At 17.9% G+C, this 22,778-nt stretch overlaps 5 protein-coding genes across 5 annotated transcripts in view, besides 25 other annotated features; 1 reads left to right on the forward strand and 4 right to left on the reverse strand. All coding sequences in view use genetic code 6, as the record gives it.

The window, feature by feature from the left end:
• IMG5_122000 (phospholipid-translocating p-type flippase family protein, putative) overlaps positions 1 to 2,612 on the reverse strand; it is a gene marked incomplete at both ends in the record, with an annotated part of 2,656 nt that extends 44 nt beyond the window's left edge. The window contains 2 exons of the mRNA XM_004032408.1: positions 1 to 590; positions 634 to 2,612. The exon at positions 1 to 590 is cut by the window's left edge and continues 44 nt beyond it. Coding sequence (XP_004032456.1) covers positions 1 to 590; positions 634 to 2,612 — 2,569 coding nt within the window. The remainder of the gene's footprint in view (positions 591 to 633) is intronic.
• A 167-nt stretch (positions 2,613 to 2,779) lies between these two features.
• Positions 2,780 to 2,805: a microsatellite.
• Positions 2,806 to 2,835: 30 nt separating this feature from the next.
• Positions 2,836 to 2,913: a microsatellite.
• A 937-nt stretch (positions 2,914 to 3,850) lies between these two features.
• On the reverse strand, positions 3,851 to 5,303 carry IMG5_122010 (hypothetical protein). The gene is made up of 3 exons (XM_004032409.1): positions 4,287 to 5,303; positions 3,987 to 4,246; positions 3,851 to 3,946 (listed from the first exon to the last, which is right to left on the reverse strand). The coding sequence occupies exons 1-3, from the start codon at positions 5,116 to 5,118 to the stop codon at positions 3,857 to 3,859; spliced, it is 1,182 nt and encodes a 393-aa protein (XP_004032457.1). The 5' UTR covers positions 5,119 to 5,303; the 3' UTR covers positions 3,851 to 3,856.
• Positions 5,304 to 5,617: 314 nt separating this feature from the next.
• Positions 5,618 to 5,666: a microsatellite.
• Positions 5,667 to 5,746: 80 nt separating this feature from the next.
• Positions 5,747 to 5,777: a microsatellite.
• A 1,225-nt stretch (positions 5,778 to 7,002) lies between these two features.
• Positions 7,003 to 7,037: a microsatellite.
• Positions 7,038 to 7,085: 48 nt separating this feature from the next.
• Positions 7,086 to 7,139: a microsatellite.
• A 774-nt stretch (positions 7,140 to 7,913) lies between these two features.
• Positions 7,914 to 7,972: a microsatellite.
• Positions 7,919 to 7,966: a microsatellite.
• Positions 7,973 to 9,498: 1,526 nt separating the features above from the next.
• Positions 9,499 to 9,555: a microsatellite.
• Positions 9,556 to 10,661: 1,106 nt separating this feature from the next.
• On the forward strand, positions 10,662 to 11,463 carry IMG5_122020 (hypothetical protein). Its single transcript, XM_004032410.1, has one exon. It carries the CDS (start codon positions 10,825 to 10,827, stop codon positions 11,224 to 11,226), a length of 402 nt encoding a protein of 133 aa, XP_004032458.1. The 5' UTR covers positions 10,662 to 10,824; the 3' UTR covers positions 11,227 to 11,463.
• A 589-nt stretch (positions 11,464 to 12,052) lies between these two features.
• Positions 12,053 to 14,459, reverse strand: IMG5_122030 (hypothetical protein; the record flags this gene model as incomplete). The annotated part of the gene is made up of 2 exons (XM_004032411.1): positions 12,053 to 13,484; positions 13,772 to 14,459. The coding sequence occupies 2 exons, from the start codon at positions 14,457 to 14,459 to the stop codon at positions 12,166 to 12,168; spliced, it is 2,007 nt and encodes a 668-aa protein (XP_004032459.1). The 3' UTR covers positions 12,053 to 12,165.
• Positions 12,147 to 12,176: a microsatellite.
• Positions 14,460 to 14,473: 14 nt separating the features above from the next.
• Positions 14,474 to 14,519: a microsatellite.
• A 748-nt stretch (positions 14,520 to 15,267) lies between these two features.
• Positions 15,268 to 15,323: a microsatellite.
• A 186-nt stretch (positions 15,324 to 15,509) lies between these two features.
• Positions 15,510 to 15,575: a microsatellite.
• Positions 15,532 to 15,573: a microsatellite.
• A 459-nt stretch (positions 15,576 to 16,034) lies between the features above and the next one.
• Positions 16,035 to 16,084: a microsatellite.
• Positions 16,038 to 16,091: a microsatellite.
• Positions 16,066 to 16,155: a microsatellite.
• Positions 16,092 to 16,162: a microsatellite.
• Positions 16,148 to 16,185: a microsatellite.
• Positions 16,186 to 16,612: 427 nt separating this feature from the next.
• Positions 16,613 to 16,703: a microsatellite.
• A 126-nt stretch (positions 16,704 to 16,829) lies between these two features.
• Positions 16,830 to 16,865: a microsatellite.
• A 740-nt stretch (positions 16,866 to 17,605) lies between these two features.
• Positions 17,606 to 17,646: a microsatellite.
• Positions 17,647 to 18,741: 1,095 nt separating this feature from the next.
• Positions 18,742 to 18,780: a microsatellite.
• Positions 18,742 to 18,795: a microsatellite.
• Positions 18,796 to 20,880: 2,085 nt separating this feature from the next.
• IMG5_122040 (hypothetical protein) lies at positions 20,881 to 22,504 on the reverse strand (the record flags this gene model as incomplete). The annotated part of the gene is made up of 3 exons (XM_004032412.1): positions 20,881 to 21,376; positions 21,430 to 22,042; positions 22,081 to 22,504. 3 exons carry the CDS (start codon positions 22,502 to 22,504, stop codon positions 20,881 to 20,883), a joined length of 1,533 nt encoding a protein of 510 aa, XP_004032460.1.
• Positions 22,046 to 22,079: a microsatellite.
• Positions 22,505 to 22,778: the final 274 nt, after the last annotated feature.

Here is a 22,778-nt window from a genome sequence, read left to right on the forward strand (position 1 = left end):
AAACAAATTATGACATTACAGAAGTTCTTTTGTAATTCAATCTTCCATGAAACAGCAATAATTTAGCTAAATATTTAAATTTAAGAATTGAATAATCAGAAGCCAAAGCTGCTTATTTTCCTTCTTTTCCGACAATACCAATTCCAATATGAGCAGTTAAGATCATTCCAACATCATTACCTCCATCACCTATTGCTAAAGTGATTTTTCCTGTATATCTTTTCACACCTTCAGTAACAATAGATTTTTAAGTAGGTGAACATCTACAACACACAACACCGGGTGCATTGGTAGCAACTTCAAAGAATAACTTTTCTTTATATTATAGGGCAGTTTGTAAAGAGATACCATCAATAACTAAAATAGCACGTGTCCTTGAGAAATCATTTAATTATTAAACTAGTTCTATTTAATCTTCAACATCTTTGATAGTAAAAATTTCTTCCGTAGCGGTTTTTAAACCTGTAGAAATGGCTATACAAGTAGCAGTTTCAACTTTATCTCCAGTAAGCATCCATATATTAATACCTCCATTTCTTAAACACTATAAAGTTGAACATATATCTTCTTATAATTTATCTTCTACCCCTCTAAAAATAAATATTTATATTTAAAAAAAATAAAAATATATACGTGATTCCTAAAAATTCCATATTATCTTCTAAATTCTCAATAGCCTATTTTACATGTTATTCTCTATTATGTAAAAGTTCATTAGCAGCCGTAAATTTTTAATTCCACTATTAATATTCCTATTCAGTAAGGTACCTTTAAGTAATAACAAGAGTTCTAAGTCCTTCTCTAGCTAAATTTTCACATTCGTCTAACAAAAAACCTCTTTAAATTTAGGGAACTTTATTCTTCATAATAGTATCTGCCCCTTTTAAATAAAAAATAATTCTCTATGATTAAACATGCTTAAGAATGATTCCCATTCTTTTAGATTCACTTGTAAAAGGAAAATTAGCTAAAATTTAATAAGTTTCCATTTTATCGGCTGCGTTTTTTATTTCTATTTTTTGTTAATCTCTATTTACCAATTCTACTTTTAATTTCTCAGCAATTTTTACCAACGCAATTTCATCTGGAGATGACGCTTAATATACTTTCTCACTATTGTCAATTACTGGAGTTACATTATGGCATAAAGCCAAAGCTGTTATTAAATCTCGAACGACTAAATCTTTTTCTCTTCGATTATATTTACGTTTCCCTGTACTATTTTACTATGCTTATTCATTTTTCGCCCTTTCTGCTACATCTTACATAGGACCTTCACTTAAAGAACATTATTTTTTTACTATAGAAGCGAGTTTTTGATAGTTCTGTTCAGTAAAAGTGATTGCTTCTAAGCAAAGTTTTCTAAAAACCATATCGTTTTAAGTTAAAGTACCTGTTTTATCGGATAAAACATATTAAACTCTTCCTAATTCTTCTGGAATAGTAGAATTTCTAGTGATTGTACCTGGAATATCTTCATCATGGTTAATATTATATGCATAAATCATTTTAGCAATATCTAAATTTACTCTTAATGAAATAGGAATAATTGATGAAAGCAAAAGAACAAACCTAAAGTATTCAATAAGCCAATTATATCCGAAACCTTTAAAAATTATGATCATAGCAGCTAATCCGCACATGATAAGAAGGCAAATTTTGGATAATTTATTCAACTCCATATCAACTAATCCCATTTTTGTTCTCGGATCTTTGGAATTCATTATAGATCTAGTTTCCTTTCCTACATAAATAATCAAACCTAATGCTACTCCTGCAGCCAAGAAAGTATTTGCCCACATAGTATTTTATAGAGAAAGAGATTCTCTATAACCTTCTCCTCCCCCTTATTCCAATTTAAAAAGCCCATTAAATTTATAAATGTCTAAACGAGGTTTTTCAATGCTAACACAAGCTTTCAGTGAGAAAAGATTTCCTTTATTATCATAGTTTTATGTATAGATAATTGGCTTTCTTAATTTCCAATCGGTTTCTCCATCCAACTAATCGGTTCTAATAAAAACACCGCCATCAGGTTAGTTTGTAGATATTAAAATAACATCTGCTGGAACTCTTTAATTTGCATTTATTTCCACTAAATCTCCTATTTTTAAATCTTGGCTAAACACATCGATATTTCCTTCTTTACGGCGAACTGTATATTTATATAAATTCGCTTCTTAATCTCTTTTATATCTTTTATAATCGTCATAAGCTTCAGTTGCCATTGTTACACATAATACAAATACTAATGGAGCTACATAAGAAAATAAAAAACCAACTTTCAAAACTGGAATAAATTACGATAAAGCAATTATTAAAAAAAAAAGGTTAAAAAAATACTTAAATTAATGATATAATACTTTTGGAATAAAATTCGCTATTGTATATTTTTAATTATTTATTCTATTAGAAGTATTCTTTGGTGGATATACTGTACCATCTATATATATAATTGTCTCCTCTTATTCTTCTTCAATTGCTTCATTATTCTATTTATAGTCTTCTAAGCCTTTATATAACGGCTCTTCTGTTAGCTAATCTTAGTTAAGAAGAGGCTCTTTTATGTCAGAAGCAGCGGATGATCGGCGTATATTTTTTAATTCGAACATCTTTTTTGCTATGTATATTATTTTACTTTTTTATAATGTGTGATTTTTATAAAATTTTTATTTTAATTTTTCCTTATTTTCAATTTTTTTCTTTAATGAAATTTATATATATATATAAATGTATTTATTATCAAAATTAAATTACTTATTTATTTTATAGTGTTAAGTATATATATATATATATATATATATAATTTTTTTCCGATTTTTGAATTTTATATTTAATTTTTTTATTATAAATTATTTTTATTAATAATATTTATATAATTAATTTTTTACTTATATATTTATTTATTTAAATAAAAATTAATATTTTTTTTTTTTTTTAAATAAAATCATTTATTAAGATATATATAAAAATAAAATATAAATAAATATTTTTAAATAATTTCTTTATAATATTATTTCTATTATTAAAAAAAAAATCAAATATTAATTACATTGATATAATCAAAATAGCAAAATTAATTACGAATAATTATTTAATTAAATATTTTCTAAAGAAAATTTTATATTCATTAAGCATTCTTTTAAAAAAATATTGAACTTTAAAAATAATTAAATATTTAAATAACTTATTATTATTTTATAAAGTTTAATTTATAAATAAAATTATAAATACATAAAATTCTTTTATATATATTGTTTTTTATATTTGAAAAGTTTTAATGTATGAATTTATATTAATATAATTTATATTTTCTAATAAATTAAGAAATGATATGATGACAAGAACTATTATCAGTTTAGAAATTATAGATTAATTTCAAGAAATTTATAGAATTTCACTCTTAATATTTTAAATATTAAATTAAATCAATACATTTATTTATTTAATATTTTTTTTAAAAAATACAATCCATAAATTATATTCAGATTTCAAGAATACTAAATAAATTAAGTCAAAAAAATAATTTACTAAAGAATTTAAAATTAAAATAAATAAAAAGTTTTTAACATGAATTTTATAATTTTACGAATCTTTTTTTTTAGGGTTACATAAAAAAAAAATTCAAAAGAATATTTTATGATTTATAAACTCAAGAAAATAAAAAGTCTATATAACACTTATAATAAAAATACAAAAATTAAATTATTTTAAAATATATAGAAGAAATTTAATTATTTTTAAAGAAAAATAATAATAAAAAAATATGTAAATAAAAGAATGTAATTAATATATCAATATAAACTAGTTATTATGTTATATTTTATTTTTCACCATATTCTTTTTTTTAGAATTTTCATATCGATGAGTGATTAGCAACACCAAAGCTAACAGTATTATTATCTCTATCATAAATAGAAACATATTTCTTGAGAAAAATATCTCCCTAATTATAAATAAATATTAAAAAATATTATTAAACATACCAAGATCCAAGCTTTTTCATATTTAAATCCATCATCTTCATCATTTGGAATATCCAAAGGCATGAATCCAGCCATACATGAAGCAGATTTATTTTTCATAGTATTTCCAGCTCTGATTGAAGCTTCCACAAACATTTCAGCATCATCGTCCTTAAGAATATATTCTTCAGGTTTTAAATTATATTCAACGCCATCAGCAATAAAAGTAATATCGCCTAAACTGTTCATATTAGAGCAATTATCATTAACATTAAGGTGATCTATTAAAAAAAATAGAAATATAAAAAAAATTAAAATTACTTAACAAGTTATAGATAGAATCCGAAGGTCCTGTAATTAAAGAAGTACCAGTATCAGCAATTAAATAGCATCCACCTTTACATAATCCAATGTCTTTTTTTCCTACTAAAATATTATCAGCTTTGAAGATCCAATAATATTATTTCACAATTTTATGACTATGTATTTATCCAAGCACCTTATTTTTATCATAACCGCCAATAGTTAATTAAGAATCTGAGCTTCCAGCATTATTACTCATGTAAAAAGAAATAATATTTTTCGAAATTTTTTTTGACTTAGCAAGATTATCAAAAAGCGAATTTCTATTATAGGCAACCATACTAGGAAAAGCTAAACCAACAATTCCATCAAATTTAGCATCTTAAAATACTGCTCCAATTTATTTTTGGATTTCTATAAAATCCTATTTTTCAATTTCAACACCTCCAAAGTAAACTGTGTCTTAACTGAAATTACCTATTAATTCTCCTGTTCCAAATTATACATCTAATTATAAATTTATTGCGTGATAATTACTAGATTTCTAATGATCATATTATTTTCTGTTTCTGCATCCTATATCACTACATTATTTTGAATCTATCCAAATATTTGCAGAACCGGTATCATATATCACTTCGAAAGTATTATCTGGATCACCAATAGATAAGGGTCCAGTGTATTATACATTTTAGAAATTAAATAATTTCAAATTGAATTAATTAGATTTAGAATCTTATGTATTTTTATTTGTATTTTTTTTTGAATCATCTTCTTAAAATAATTAAGATGCTAAAGAGTCTGAATGAGATATAGTATAATATTAGTGAGTTGACAATAATTATATCATTCTGTGCTTTTAGTGTTTTGTTAGTTCAGCTTTTTTTAACGGAATATTAATTAAGTTTTCTGACTCTTATCTTTTTAGTTTTTTTTAATTGTTTTTGCGTAATATTTTTTTAAGAATGTGAAATTACTAGAATTAGTAATGTAAATAATATTAATACCTTTTTCATTTTTCTTTTTATATTTTTAATGTAAAAATATATTTTTATGTATTTTTTATTAATTTAATTTTTTTCTTTTTTTTTAATAATTCATTAAAAAAGCTATTAAATTAATATCGTTTTTTAAATATAATATAAAACAATATTACAAAAACGGAACATATTTTTCTTTTATTTATTAATAATTTATTTTACATTTTAATGACTACTTAAACGAACTAAAAATATAAAATCATATCATATTTTTTTTTTACAAATCCTGAAAAATTTAATATATTGGAAAAAATAATCAAGAAATATAGGAATATTATTTTTAAAAATAATATAAAATAAATTGTGATGTATTTATTAAAATAATTATTTATTAAAAAAATATATTTATTTAAAAAAAAAAAAAATTTCATTAAATTAAATTTCAATATGGGTTTTAAAATTTATCCTGTATTATTAAAAATTACCTTATTCCAAATATAAAATTTTATTATTCTAAAATTTCATTATTTTACTAGAGAATTTTTTTTTACCAAGATATCTATAGATACTAAATAAGACAATAAATATACATATTTAAAAAAAATTAAATTTTTTATATATACTATTAAATTGTTTAAATAATATAAATTCTATATATTTATTATTTCACTTTAAATTAATTTTATTTTATATATAAACTAAACTATAAAAATATTAAATAAAATGCTTCAAATGGAAAACACATAAATACTTATATAATTTTTCAATAATTAAAAATTAAAATTTAATGAAATAAAATATATTATTTTTATTTAATAATGGATTTAATCAAATAGAAATTGTTACTTTTCTTATTTTTTCTATTTTTTTTTTTTTTAAACTCAATCAAAAAAAAGATAGTTATCTTTCTTTATCATATTTCTATGAAAAAGTAAAAATTTAAAGAATAAAATAATAAAAATCTACTATATAAACAAAAATACTAATAATTAAAGTTATAAAATACAAACCTAAAAAAATAATTCAAATTAAAAAAAAATATTCTATTTTTATAAGCTGAAAAATTATATAATCTTCAAAATATTATTAATTTATTATTACTTAGACATTAATACTTTTATTTTTATACTATATAAATTATTATTCTATTTATTTAAATATAGTATTATTTATTTCAAACACTATATTCTAGTCATCATTTTCAGTAGTATCATTCATTATTTTCATATTTGATATAATTTGTATATTTTTTTTACTAATCAGCAATTCGAACAGCTTTTTTTTTAATATTTGTTTAATTTCATTTTTTTTTTAATTTATAAATCATATTAAAAATTATTTTATAAGAAATATTTTTTTTATTTATCATATAATTTTTTATATTATTTTTAATTATATATCTTTTAATTTTTGAAATGAAATAAATAAATTTTATTTTGATTTTTCTCTAAACTTTTTAAATTTTATATATTTTTTGCATTTTAAAATATTTGAGATATATATTACAAATACTTTAAAAAAATAATAATATTGATTAAGACAAAAAACATTATTTAATCTAATGGGTGCTTTATAAATAATCAGAATTTTTTTATTTATAATAAAATTAAAAAATAAATAAATATTTTATAATTATTTATATTAAATAAAATTTAAATCTTTAAAATTAATTATAATTTATAAGTATTTTTTTTAATTAATATTTATTTTTATTTTTGTACATTACTTAATTTTATAAAATATATATGTGTATTATATTTTTTTTTTTTCAATATTTTTTTTCTTTTCATAATTATAAATCAACTATTATTAACTAAAGATATTTCTAAACAATTTTAAATAAGTAAATATTATTTTAAATTAAAAATTAGTTATTATTATTCTAATTTAATTTCATAGAATTTTTAATTTTAATAAATATATCATTTTAAAAAATAAAAATATGAAAAATAATAATTGAAAATTAATTTTATTCAAATTCCTAATATTATTCTATTCCAATCTAATCTAAATATTAATCAAAATAAATTAATCAAACTAATGTTTAAATAGATAATTTTTTATTATGAAAAACTTATATCAGCATATTTTAACATTTATTCATTATTTTATTAATAATTTAAAATCTTTAAAAAATTGTTTTGTTTATTAATTTAAAAATAAATAAATAAAATATAATATAATTTTAATTTTAAATATTTTATTAAAATGTTTAATGTTTTAACTTTCTAAAAATTTAATCTTCAAATAAAAATGAAAGTTAATTTTATAAATTTTTAAATATATTTATTTTTAATATTTTAAATACTAAATTTTATTTTTAAAATATAATAAAATGTTGATATGCACTAACTTGTAACAGTAATCCCGATATTTTTATTTTTTGTAAATTGGTAATATTCCTTGACTTTAAATTCTTAAAAATAAAAATTGCAACTAGCATTTGTATTTTTTTTTTGATTTTAATTGATTGTAGAAATTAAATTTAAAATGCAGTAAATTATTAAAATTAGGCAAATATAAAATAGATATTAAAAACAGACATAGTATATTGAAATATAGAATATAAAATGCTGACCAAAATATTATATAAGCAGACATATTTTCAATAGTAGATTTACTAAGTGTAAAAAATTATGAATTTATATATTATTAGTTTTAAAACAAATTTTAAAAATAATTTTTTTTTATAAATTAAAAATTATTATTTTTAAAAATATTAAACAGGTAATATAAAATATATAATATATAAAAAAATATTTTTTATATATTATTGAATTATTTTCTTGTTCAAATTAAATCTGTTTATATTTCATTTTTATAGGTATTCTATGTTTTTGGAATATTTTTTTTTTTGTATTTAATGCTTAAAAATTATAATGATATAGAATTTAATTTATGTGAACAGATACTTAATTTGACTAAATAATATATTTGAAAAATTCAAAAAAGATTTATTTATTTATTTAAAACTCAAGTAAAATATTAATAAAAATAATAATGTTTATAAATATTTTTTAACAATAAAAACTATTAAAATAATATATATATAAAAAAATAAATTATTTGTTTATAATATAAAAAATATCATATTTATATTTATTAATTTTTTCAAAATAATAGAATTATTTATATATTTTCAATAAAATTAAAAATAATACTAAAAAAAATGGGAAATACTTAATGTTTAGATTGTAATGAAAGAACAAGGAAAGAACTTGTAAACGAATTAAATTAAAATTTATATTAAAATACATGCCCAAATATAAATACTTAAATTTATTAATTAAGTGTTTCTAATAATAAATAAATCGTTGCAAAAAGAGCAGGTATAATTTTATTTGTGAGAAGTATAGAAGATATAATTTCTATTATAAAATAAACCTATATAAATTTTTAAATTGATATTGAAGGATATTATTTAAATTTCAAAAAAGATTAAGATTTATTGTAAATTATTTAATTTCTTTTAAATAATAAATAATATAAGGATTATTTTATGAAATAAATAGATGTATAAAATTTTTACATTAAAACTATTTATGAATTTAATATTTTGTTTTTTATTTTAAATAAAGGAAACATAATTACATTATAGGCATTGCTAAAACAAAGCTTTCGTAAGTGATTATTATATTAATAAAGATGATGAATTTATGCTAAAATCAATATAATGCAAATGCCATTAAAATTAATCATAATTTTAATCAAAAGAATCAGATTAATAATTAAATTAAAGTAAATATAACTTTTCAGTATGAACATTAAATAAGAAATAAAATAAAAATTTAAATCAATATAGTAAAATACTAAAAAAATAAAATGAATATATTAGAATGAATATATTTATTTTATGCATAATTAATTAATAATAATTTTTTATTGATATTGGTAATTTTTTATTATTAAAATAATAATAATTTTAAATAAAAATAAAATTTAATTAATTATTAATTTATTTTTTTATGAATAAAATATAAATTATACATTTATTAATTAATTTATAAAATTATTTTTAAAAATATACATACATATTTTAATATAAAAAAAATTAACAAAAATTATGTTTTTACATAAAATTTATTTATAAGCAAAGTAAGCATATATTTTTATTTTGTTCTTTTGATTTATAATACAATATATATATTTTTATTTTAAAATAATATTTTGTTTATTGCTTATTATTATTAAAATAAATTATATTTATTAACAAAAAAAAAATTTTTTTAAATAATAATTTTCAATACATAAAATTTATATTTTTAAAAACAATAAATTTTTTTTTTAAAATAAATTAAATATTATATAGCAAAATTATTAGACTTTTTGTAATTGATAACATCTAAATCATCAATACTAACTATAATTTTTATGATATTTATTTATTTCATTTCTAATACTTATATTGATATTATTATTAATAACTTGACTTTGAGTCATAATATTATTAATATCTAGAACATCTTTTCGCCATTTAAATTCCAGCTAATTCACTAACAAAATTACCATAAGAGTCTCTTAAATTTTTTACTTCACGGTCTTTAAAATCAACAATATTCAAAAGATTTTTTCTTTCTAGATCTTAGTTAAGACTTTCGTAATTATGCATTAATTACAGTTATTTTATTTACAATAATCTTAATTTTTTGGCATCTTCAATATCAAGTGATTTCTCTCTTTCAGTTTTTTTAAATTATTTTTTCCAGAATTCAACTTCTCCTGCTTTTTTTTATTCTATGATCTAACATTATTTCGCTTTTAAATGAGTTTGCTCTGCTATTTAGGAAGCTTTTAGAAGTTCATTTTGTTTTTCAAAAGCTATAAATTCTAATTATTTAGCTTATTATAAAAGTGTTTCTATTTAAAGAGATTAATATTATGTTAATTATAATAAATGCATTTAATCTTGAATTTCTTTTTGTCTTTGAATCTTCTTGCGCTCTTTTTCGACTTCTTCCTCTTGCATGCAAATATTTTCCAATTTATGTTCAAGCTCTTATTTTACAGTTTCTAATTGACTTTTTCGAAAATTATTTTTTATTAAAGATTAATTTAAATCTTATATTTTTTCATCTATTTAAACAACTTTTTACCCTTAATTTTGAATATTTTTTATTTTTAATTAGAATAATTTGAAAATTCGTTAGTAATATTTTATTATTTATCTTGAAATTATTAATTGATTTTTAATATTTCTTATTAATGTTCATTTTAGACGATTTTAATATTTTAAAGTAAAACGTCAGCTTCTTTGTTAAGCTTTTATACATTGATTTTTTTTTTAGTAATTTCGATAGATATTTACTAAATTTTTTATTAAAAATGGAGAGTTTCTTATTCTGTTTCTGAAGCTTATTATTATAAAGCCTTGAGTTATTAAGATAAATTTTTTATATTTTCTTAATAGTTTTCATTCATTTTCTATTATTATACATCATCAAAGTTTTTATTTAGATTTTATATTTTTTACTTTTTTTAAGTTTCAATATTTTCTTCTTGCTTTTTAGAATCTTCAATTTGATATGTGAATTATTAAATTTTTTAACTAATTTCTTTATTTACTTATTTCATTTTTTATGCTTTTTTTATTTCTTCTTGAATTTCTATTTCTTTTGTTTAATTTTCTATATTTTTTTATTCTAGTTCTTTCTTTAAATTTTCAACTTAATTTGCTATGTCTTGAAACTTATGTTTTTCATATTCCAACTAAATGCTCTTGTCACATGATTATTATATTATCTAAATATTATTCTGAAATTTTTAGCACAATTGGAATAGTTTTTATTACATTTATATTATATCATCTTCTGTTGTTTTTGGTATTACTTCTATTTATTTTTTGTATTCAGACAATAAAGTACGCCATTTTTCAAGCTCAACTTATTTTCCTTCTAACTAGTTTGCAAGGGATGTCTTTTATATTTTCAAGCATTCATTATTAGACGCTATTAATTTTTTTATTTCTTGTTTTTACTTGAGTAAATCTGCTTCATTTTTCAAAGTAGCTTGACTTTTTAGTAAATTAATTTCTTGTACTTATTCATCTTCTAGTTTCTTTTATAGTCTAGAAAGTTAGTTTAATAGATCAGTACCGTGCTAAGATTGCTAAAGGAATTGTTCATTTAATTTTTTCTATTCGTTTAAGAAAAATTCATCTGAGTTTATGCAAGTTGTTAAAAATGGAACAGTCTAAGTAACTGGAAAATATGGAGGATTATCTGGGAATATAATGCTTAATTATTTCATTTTTATACTTTGTTTATCTATTTTTATTTTATAATCAATTATAAATATAGTATCTTAATGGTATTTAAAAAAATAAAGTTTTTTTAGTTTAATATATGGTTATAATTTTAGAGATTTTAAACAAAAAATTAATAATAATATATGATTTATATTTTTTTTAATTAATTTAATTTAAAATAAAATAATTATATTTTTCTAAGAAAAATTTAAGATACAATTAATTAGTAATTTAATAAATTATATATATTACTTTTTCATATAGTGTTTTTTATTTTTGTATTCAATAATAATTTTCAAGTTTTTATTGATGTTTCAGAAAAAATAAAAAATTGAGTAAATAATAAATAAACTATTATTAAAAAAAAAACTATATTTTAGATTATTAAAATATTTGAAATAAATTATATATTTAGATATAAAAAATAAATATTGATTTTAGCAGTTTAAAATATTTAAGAAATTTTAATTAATTTATAGCCTTATCATCACTTATTAATAAATATATATTTTATTGAATGAACCTAAATAAATCAACTTTTTAAATATTTATTTTATTTTTAAAAAAATATGTTTAAAAAAGTTCGTTATGTACTTTCTTAAGACATAAATAAAAAAAAAAAATTGTAAAAAACTTATAAAATATAAAATAAAATATAATCATTTTATTATAATCAATTTTATTTTTTTAACTTGTTCTCATTAATATCACTTTCTTTGACTTGAATACCAAAAGCCTAATTTAATTAAACGAAAGCTTATCCAATCAAACAGCTAACATTTTATAAAGCTTAAACACTGTTTCCTTAATAATTTTTCTCATCAAATAATCTAGATCTAACTCCTTAAGGAACAGAAACAGATCTGATAGGATCATTCCAACCGACAGCAGATAAGTCAGGAATATTTTTACAGACTGAAAATGATTTACCTTTGAAGTCACATTCAGAATAAATAACTACGCATTCCTCTTCAGCATCAACATTATTTTAAACAGTAACAACCAAATCTCTCATACCCCATGATTCATCATCTTTCCCTTGATTTAGCTTGTCTCCAATTTAGAGTGTTAATTTAGAATCAACATGATAAGTAGCGAATTAAACAGAATAAATTTCTTCTTAAGCTTTATTCCATCCGCATAAACTCTATTGGCCACCCCAAGTTTCTGATTTAGTTCTTTTTCCAATTTATACTCCATCAACAATAACGTATAAATCTTCTTTATCCCAAGTATCAATAAAGAAAAGTTTGAAACTGATAATAACTCTGTTATGTTTAGGAAGATCAGAATATGATTTAGAAACGACAGTCTTAGATCCAAAAATATTGTAACCACCAAATAATTAGTAAGGACCACATGTAGAAACTTTGGGATTAACATCAGGCTTAGTAGACCATCCATTAACAGACCATAAAGAATAGTCATCAAATTCAGAAGAAACAACTTTAACATGATATCCTAAATATGTCCAGATTTTCAAATCTCTAATACCATAACTTTCATTGTCTGCATTTTCATCTAAATCAGAGTAAAAGGCAAGTTTTAATTAAGATCCAACATGAGGAACGTCAATAAAATAGTTTCTAATACGATCATCCCATCCTGAGACTCCGCAAATCTTAGAGGTTTATTAGAAAGGAGCGACCTAAGGAACTACTTAAACATCATCAATAAAAATACGGAAAGCTTCGTTATCCCAAGAATCAATAGCAAATAATTTGAAGAAAATACGAACGTTGGTATGTAAAGGAACATTTTTATAAACTTTATAGACATCTTCTCTTGATAATTAATTGTATCCACCGAAGATATTTGATCCTCCACAATTAGAAATTTTACTTGACACGTCTGCATTATTGGCTATATTCAACCATCCAGGGGCAGATGTAAAATTATTATCACTAAATTCATTAGCAATAAGAGTTTATTTATCACCCTTTCCACTTAACGCTGTAATGACTAGATTTTAAATAGCCCAAGATTCATTATCTTTTTTTCATCAAAGTTATCAGAGAAAGATACTAAAGCAACTTAATCTACGTGAGGATAGAAAATAGTCAATTTTCTAACATTTTCACCGAAACTACTGTTTCCGCATAATTAATCTTTTTTCCAGTCAAGGTGAGTTCTAGTGAATTTTTACTATTGACCATCAACAGTGATAAAAACAAAATCTGTAGCATCAGGTGAGTCAATTAACCATAAGGTAACCTCAATTAAGATTCCATAATGTTCAGGTAAGTTACTGAATTATTTTGAAACAATTGTTTTCTCACCAAATAAATTATAACCACCAAAGAGTTTATTATTTCCACAAGTACTGAAGGGTTTAATTAATGGTTATGACAAAACCCATCCTGAATAACTTTCATTGAAGTTATCATCAGAGAATTCTTCTGATAATACTATTGCGTTAACTCCAGCATATCTTGCAATGATCTACAAGTTTCTAATACCCCAACTTTCGTCATTAGCATCTTGATTTAATGTAGATGTCATTTACAAATTGAATTTTCTTGAAGAATGAGATACTGTTATATCTACTTAAAGTAATCTGTCAGACCAGCTTTACGATCCACAATTTATAGGTCTTGATCCAGTTGGAGGTTATTTGTTATATTAAAAAGAATATGTAAATACTACCTCATCGTCTAATTTTAAAATGAATAATTCATCATCCCAAGAATCGATTGCAAATAATTCAAATCTTATTACTAATTCGTAATGGCTTACTTATGAATTAAAAGATTTATTAGCTACTGCTCCTTATCCGAATACATCATAACCACCAAAAGTGCTTTCTCCTGAGCATTATCCGACTAATTTTCCTCCTTTATTACCTGATACAACCCATCCTACAACTTCATCTGTATTAAATACTTTGGATGTGAATTCAGATGTAACTAATTTTTCTTCTGCATTAACTAAAGCAATTATTAATAATAAAGTTAAGTATTTGTTCATTTTTTTGTTTAATATTTAATTTTTTTTTTATTTTTTTTATTATTTTTTTTCTTACTTTTTATATATGAATAAAAAGACTTTTTTTTAATTAATAAATTAAAAAACGTTAGATCTTATATAAAATAAATGAAATTAATAAAAAACATTTTTAAAAACGTATTTAACAAAAAAAATATATATAAATATTTATTTTTATATTAGAAAGGATTATTAATAATCAAGGTTTATATTTAATTTAAATTTATTTTTAAAGTCGTTTTATATTTAACAATAAAACAAAAACGATATTGTAAATATATTTAATTATATTTTTGTACAGTTATAATTTTCAAAAACAATTTAAATAAAATATATTGATTATACAATAAAAAAAATTTAAAAATAATATGTTGCTCTATTTTTTGAAAATGGAAATAATCTATTATATATATAATTTAATGTAAATTTATAAAAATAAAATTAAATATTTTCTTTGTAATTGTAAATTTATACTAAATAATTATTCTTTGATTAAACTATATATATTTTTAAGATTTTTACTTATAACATTAGATAATTTTATTAAATTTTTTTTTGAAAATACAAATCAATTGTTATAATTAAATATATATTGATTTAAATAAAAATAAATTATATATATTGTCTAAAATTAATATTTTTAGTATTTTAATTAAATAATTTATAAAAATATTATATAATTGAAAATTATAGAAATAACTAAGTGATCTATTTTAGAATATATTAATAGGCTGAAGTTTTTAAATTTAATATTCATTTTTTTATATATTTAAATTTTATATATTAATACATTTAAAATAATGATATTATATGTAAAAATTTAAATAATAATAATAAATTTAAAAAAAAAATTATTAAAATTAATATTTATTTAAAATAGTTAAGTAATATTTTATTATTTTCCTTATTAATAAAATTATTGAAAATTATATTTTATGTTTTTATAAAACGAATTAATTATATAATTTTAATAAAAAAAATAAATAATAAATAAAATATAAAAAAAATATTATAAAATAATTTAATTTTTTAATAATATTATATAAATTTTATTTATAATATAATATATATATATATATATATATATATATATATAATTTTTACATAAATCTATTAATTAGTTTTATTATTTTTAATTGCATTTTGTTTTCGTATCATTTAATTATAAAAATATATTAATTAAAAATTAATTTGATATACAATCTAATTTTATATTAGTTTTTAATTAATTAAAATTAAATTTTATTAAGATTAACAATATAAATTTTTTCAAGTAATTCTTGATAAATATACAAATATAATATTTAAAATTTTATACATTAATCTAATTAAAAATGATTCTATTAACTGTACTAAATATTATTTCTTTTTGTAATTCTTAATAATAAATCATTAAATTATATTAAAATTAAAGTACATTTATTTTAATAAATAAAAAAAATATAATTAAAAACTAAATGTAATTATAGATAATTATAAAAAATATATGTCAATATAAATAAAAAAAAAATATTTAAATTAATACAAATATATTTTATAGACTTAAACTACAAATTAATATATATATATATATAAATATATATATATATATTTATTTATATATATATTTAATATTTTTATTTTATTTTTTTATTTTTTTTTAAATAAATTTTATTTTATTATTATATTATTTTTTTTAATATAAAAATTTTTTTAAAATTAAAATTTTATAAAAAAAATAACAAAAATATTTAAAGTAAATATAAAATATTTTTAAAAGTATAAAATAATTTTATATCATTATATTTTTTTTATATTATCTTATTTAATATTACCATTTAAATAATATTTATTAATATTAACTTTTTCTTTAAGATTATATTTGGAAATTACATAAACCACACCTTTCTTTCTCGTTCCTTGTCTACCTACTTTAATATTTGTTAACTTATCTCTGATTTAATTTTACTTTTTATGCTTTACTTATTAATAATAAATATATTTTTATTTTAAGTTTATTTTTAGTTAACTTGTATTAAAATTATATTTCTTTCTAAACAATATAAACTTATAAATACCTAAAATTAGTTTTTCATACATTAAATTATTTTAAGTGTTTTTATTATTTATTATAATGAATTTTATATAAACCTTAAATAAATATAAATATAAAAATTATAAAATTTATTAATTATAAATAAAATTATATATATTATTAATTAATTTAATTTAAATATAAATTTAAAAGTTAAGAATGTTAGAAAAAAAATTGGTTCAAAATATTTTATTTAATTCAGTATGCTAAAAGACTTTTTACAATAGTTCTCCTAAATAAATATAAATTATATTATATACATTATCCTAAATAATATCAATTTATTTATGTTTTAAATTTTTTATTTTTTAAATAAAATATAATAATTGAGAACTGATTGCAGATAAAATTAATTATATAAAACAATTTAATGAAGCAATAATAAGTTTAAATTAAATATTTGTTCTTTTAAAATAAATTATTTCAATAACTTGATTTTTCTAGTAAATATTTTTGTAACCAATACTTCATTATTTTCTTTATATATTTTAAAAAGTTTATTTTTTGTAATTAATTATTCATTTTTACATTTTATCATATTTATTTTCTAATTTTTAATACTATTCAAGATAAACTTAATATTTTAATTATTCATAATTTAAATTATTTAGATTAATTATCAATAATTAAATATTAAGAATTTTATACTGAAATGTTAATTCATTTAATTTTTTTTCTATTTAAAAAATTATTAACTTTTAATTTTGAAATTGGATAAAAAAATAATGTTATTTTATTTTTTATTATTAAATATTATCATATAAATTATAATACTATTGAAAATATTTGTTAAAATTATATTATAATTATAAAAATATTTTATCATTGCAAATTATTATAATATTATTTGTATCATAAATATAAATTAATTAATAAAAAATATATTTTTATCTTAATATTTAATTTTAGTAATAATAAAATAAACAACTACATGAATTATCTTCAAATATTATTAAATTATTTTTTTAAAAAATAAAAATTTTAAGGAGATAAATTATAATTATTATTACATACTTCAAAATTTTTGTAATCCGATTTATTTTTATTATAAATTTTATAATTATTTTAATCATTATTATAATTTTTTACAATATTTTATTCAGAGTAGTTATTTTTTTTTTATGTTTAATATATTTTATCAACTTGAATTTAAGGGCTGCTTTATTTTGTTATAAAGTTTTTAGAATCAGCAGCAATCATTTTCATTAAATTGATTTACCTTTTCAAAGAATTTTAAATTTAATTTTTTTCAAATCTGCCACTATCAATTTAATTTCCTAAATCTTTTATTTATTTAATTAACTAATTATTCAACTTTTCGAAATTTTAATTATTTATATTTAATTAAGTATTTGTTTTATATAAAATATCAAATTATTCTTGCTTTTAATTAATAAAATGTACACGTTTATCATATTCCTATTATAATTTTTAAATTTAATTAGAGAATGTTATAATAGTATTTTCTTATTTTTCTTATAATTTAATTATTTTCTATTAATAATTCTATAATTATTTTGCGTAATATTATGGTTATTATTAGTTTTAGTTTTAAATTATATTTTTTTCTAAATAGATAACTTTTTAATTAAGATTTTAAACTTCCATTTATAAACTTGAGTTTTCATCTTTTAATTATTTTATAAAAACTTAATTATTTTCAACAAAATCTTAAGATTTTTTAAATTATTGCTATTAATAATATTGAGCTATATAGTTTACAGTTACAGATAACTAGTTTTGTATTTTTTCAATTTTTTCAATATAAAATATTTTCAATTCATCTATAATTTGATTTATATATTATATTTAGTTTTATTTAATAAATTATTTATATTTTATTACCTTATTTTGACTTTATTGAATTTAAAATTTAACTGAAAGTTGTTTTTAGCCTTTCTTTGCACTCTTTAAACTTTATTTGATAATTAGATATGTATTATTTTTATGATTATATTTATTGTTATAAATTTTAAATTATTTAACTATATTAAGAAATTTCATTATTTAAAACCTATATTTATTCAATATAATTATATTCTTATTTGCTTTTTTCAAATTTACATAAATTTTAAATTTCAGTCTAATATTAATTTTATTATTGTTAATTTAATTATATAATATTTTATATGTTTTTATTTAGTTAATTTATTTCTTGATTATTAAATTAAGTTTGCAATTTAAATTCATTATTTTTATTTTTTAAAATATATTTTTCATTTTTTAAAAGGTCTTTTTCTTTTTCATATTAACTTATTTCGCTATTTTAAATATTTTTTTCTTAAAAAGGGGATTTTATTTCTTATTAAATTTTAGTTTTTAATATTTCATTTATTTATTAATATGATTATATTTCACATTGTTTTTAAACTATTTTTAATGTCAATTCTTTTTTCTCAATTTCATAATTTTCTAATTTTTTTTATAAGTTTTTCTTTTCTATGTAAAGTTGTTCATTCTTTTTTTCTAATTTCTCAATTTTTTCAGTTAAATCTTTTTTTATATTTTAATATTTATTTATTTTTTAAAAGTATTAATATACCTTCATTTTCTGATTTTAATTATTCTTATTTTTTTATAAATTTATCATAATCTATATCCAATTTAGCGTTCATTTATTATAATTAAAACTAAAGATTTTCATTTTATGAGCTTAAAGCAGCATTATTTAAATTAAGTTAATTTATATTGTTTTAATATTCATATTTTATATTGTTTATTTCTTCTTTTAATTTATTATTTTATTGTTTTTCAAAAGTTGTATTTTATTGAAAAGGAGTATGTAAGCTGAAACGTGAGTCAAAATCTTTTTTTCGGGACTAATTATAAGCCGATTTTATTTCTGATTATTTTTTTTGTAAATTTTCTTGAATTTCTCTTCTAATATTTATTTTTTATTCTTCCTTGTTTTTTTTTGTTTAAAAAAAAAACTGTTAATAAAATACTTATTTTAGTTATAGGTTTTTACTAAATTTTATGCATGCTGTTATAACAAATTAGCTATTTCAGTTTATTTTAATTAAACTTAATAATCATATTAATTTTATAATAATTAATAATTTTCTTAAATCGTTTATTTTTCAAGTTTCAGTTAAGATATTTAATCTTTATATTTTTCTTCCTATTCATTTATTTTCATTTCATACTTCTTCAATTTGTTTTTTAATTTTGATTATTTTTTTTTGTATTTCTCTTTGGTTCTCTTAAATTCTTAATCGTAGTTTTATATTACCTATAAATATTAATTAAAATTATTTATTTTTTATATTATTTTTTACAGTTTAATTTTGTTCAATATTTAGTTATTATTTTTATTCTTAAATGTTTAATTATTTTTACAACTATTAAATATTATTTTAAAAGTTTTTATTTTATTCTTCAAGTTATTTTATTATATTTTTATGATCATTTTCTTATTTTATAAAATAAGAAAGCCTATTTTCTAATTCTCTATCTTTAAAAGAAATTTATTTTTTAATTTATTAATTCTCTTTTTCTTAAAATTCAAAAGATTCATGTTGTAAATATTTAACTTTTTACTGCAACTAGTTGTTAATTATTTCTTTATTTTATAATTAATTTTTTAATTAAGATATCTATATTGATAAATTTTCTATTTAACATTCTTTCTCATCTTATAAATTTTCTTAAATAATTTCTCTTATTCTAACTTAAATGAATTCAGAACTGACAGAGTCTTTTTATAAAATATCTAGTATTTGATCTTATTATAATTAAACACATAATTGAGTAATTTTTTATTCAAAGCAAACAGCTCTTTAATCAAATATTTATTTCAAATTATTATATATATCATAAGGATTTTAATTATTATTTTATTGCTTTTATTATTAGTTTTTCATTTATCTATATTTTTTACAGTTTAAAAGAATTTATATTCAACTTATTTATTTTAATTAAAATCAAAATTTTCAAAGTTACTTTTTTAATCAAAAATAGTTTTAAATTTAAAAAAATAAACTAAGAAGCCATCGAATGTTATAATGAAAATAAATTATATTATAAAATATGAAATTTTAACATTTTAATAATTAAAAAAAAAATAAGAATTAAAAAACTTTTGGTTAATTCAAGAGCCATAAGAACATATAAGATATTATATTATACTTATTTTATATTAATAAAAAAAAACATCTTTAAATTAAATTAAAAAAAAAACTATATATCAATTTCATTCTTAATCTTAATATCTATTTCTTCTTCCTTAATTTCCACCATATTATCTTTATCTATTTTAATTACTATACTATCTTTAGAATTTTTAATAACCCTATCCCTATTATTAATATCTTTAGTCTTAATACTTATTCAATTAATCTAAATTAAATAAAATTAATAAATATATTTAAAAAATTAATAACCTTATTTTATTATTTATTCAAACTCTGAGCTTGGTTATATGTGATGTTACTTTAATAATTAAATAATTTTTTTGCCAATCATCATGTCATTTTATTTATCAAAAAAAGAAATTGATTATCCTTAAGCACCAGCCCTTCCAGTTCTTCCAATTCTATGAACATAGTCTTCAATATTTTAAGGTAAATCATAATTAATAACAAGTTTAACATCTTTAACATCTAATCCTCGAGAAGCAACATCTGTAGCAAGTAAAATTTATACTTATCCACTTCTAAATTTATACATAATATAATCTCTTTGACTTTAACTTTTATCACCATGTAAAGAAAGACAGCTTATTTTTTAAGATTTTAAAGTCATTTCTAAAAAATCACAACTTCTTTTAGTAGATGTAAAAATAAGAGTTTTATTATCAGCTTTTTCTTAAATAATTTCTTGTAATCTTAAAATAATAATATTAATAAATATATAATTTTTTTATTTTCAAAAAAAAACCTTTATAATTTTTAATTTTAATCAATTAACTCAAATTATTATTAAATATCTGTATTAACATTTAAATCATTTTCTCCAATTTGCACATGAACGGGTTTTTCTTGACAAAATTCATAAGCTAAATTTTTAATTTCTTTTGGCCATGTAGCTGAGAACATAATCATCTATTTATCAGGTCGTATTTATCCCAAAATTTTTCTTATTTAAGGTTCGAATCCCATATCAAGCATTCTATCTGCTTCATCCAAAACTAAATATGTGATAGTCCTTAAATCAACAGCTTTGCTTTAAACAAAATCTATTAATCTTCCTGGAGTAGCTACTACTATTTCAGGTTTCTTTTAAAGATGTTACTCTTACACACTTCTAGATGCTCCCCCATAAATTGCAGTAGAATAAGCTTTATAAGCTTTTCCAAATTTGGCACATTCTAGTTGAACTTAATTTGCTAATTCACGAGTGGGGACTAATATAAGGCCAACTGGATTTTTTCTTTCTCTTTTTTCTTTTTAATTTATATGGATTAACATCGGTAATAAATATGATAATGTTTTTCCTGATCCTGTTTAAGCTATTCCTATAAGATCGCTTCCGTTAAGAATTATAGGTATACCTATTTTTTATTTTATTTTTATTATTTTATTTTTTTACATTATGATTAAATTGATGTGGGCTTTTCAAACCCTTAAGATTACACTAGACTTTTTAATTAATCACAAAGAGGAGAATTTTTCCATGATAAAAATGGAGGGGGAGGAATGTTAGTGGCTGAAATAATTTTTATTTGATTTTCTTTTAGATGGTTTTCTACTTATTAAAAATCCTCTTATTATAATAAATCTTTATTATAAAATATTCTTTCAAATTATGGAAGTACTTCCTTTGAAAAATCTAAAGGATTTAATTCCTATTCAAACTATTGTTTATTATTGAAATTTTATTATTAATTGTTAAAATATGGTTGATCTTCATAATTAAAAGATGATCTTTATTATTATTTTCTTTAATAATTATATTAAGGATTAAATTCTCGAGCATCTTCATAATTAGCATTTTATTTAAAAATAGATGACATTCTTTATATTGATTTAAAAGATGTGTTTTTTTGTTTAATATAGCTACAAAAAGTAACCTTTTAGATGTTATTTATTTTAGGCAGGAAAGATAGAATTTTCTACATTTTTAAAAATATATATTTAGTTTATTATAATTATATATTTTTAGTTTATAGTTATAAAAATATTTTTTAAATAATAATATATAAATATTTAATTTTATATTCTTAAAATTTAGAAAAAGTTATTATTTTAACTCCTTTTTCGTTAAATAAATATAACAATTTTCATATA

The sequence above is a fragment of the Ichthyophthirius multifiliis genome, assembly GCF_000220395.1.
Source record: "Ichthyophthirius multifiliis unplaced genomic scaffold scaff_1120509250971, whole genome shotgun sequence".
NCBI classification, from domain to species: Eukaryota; Ciliophora; class Oligohymenophorea; order Hymenostomatida; genus Ichthyophthirius; species Ichthyophthirius multifiliis.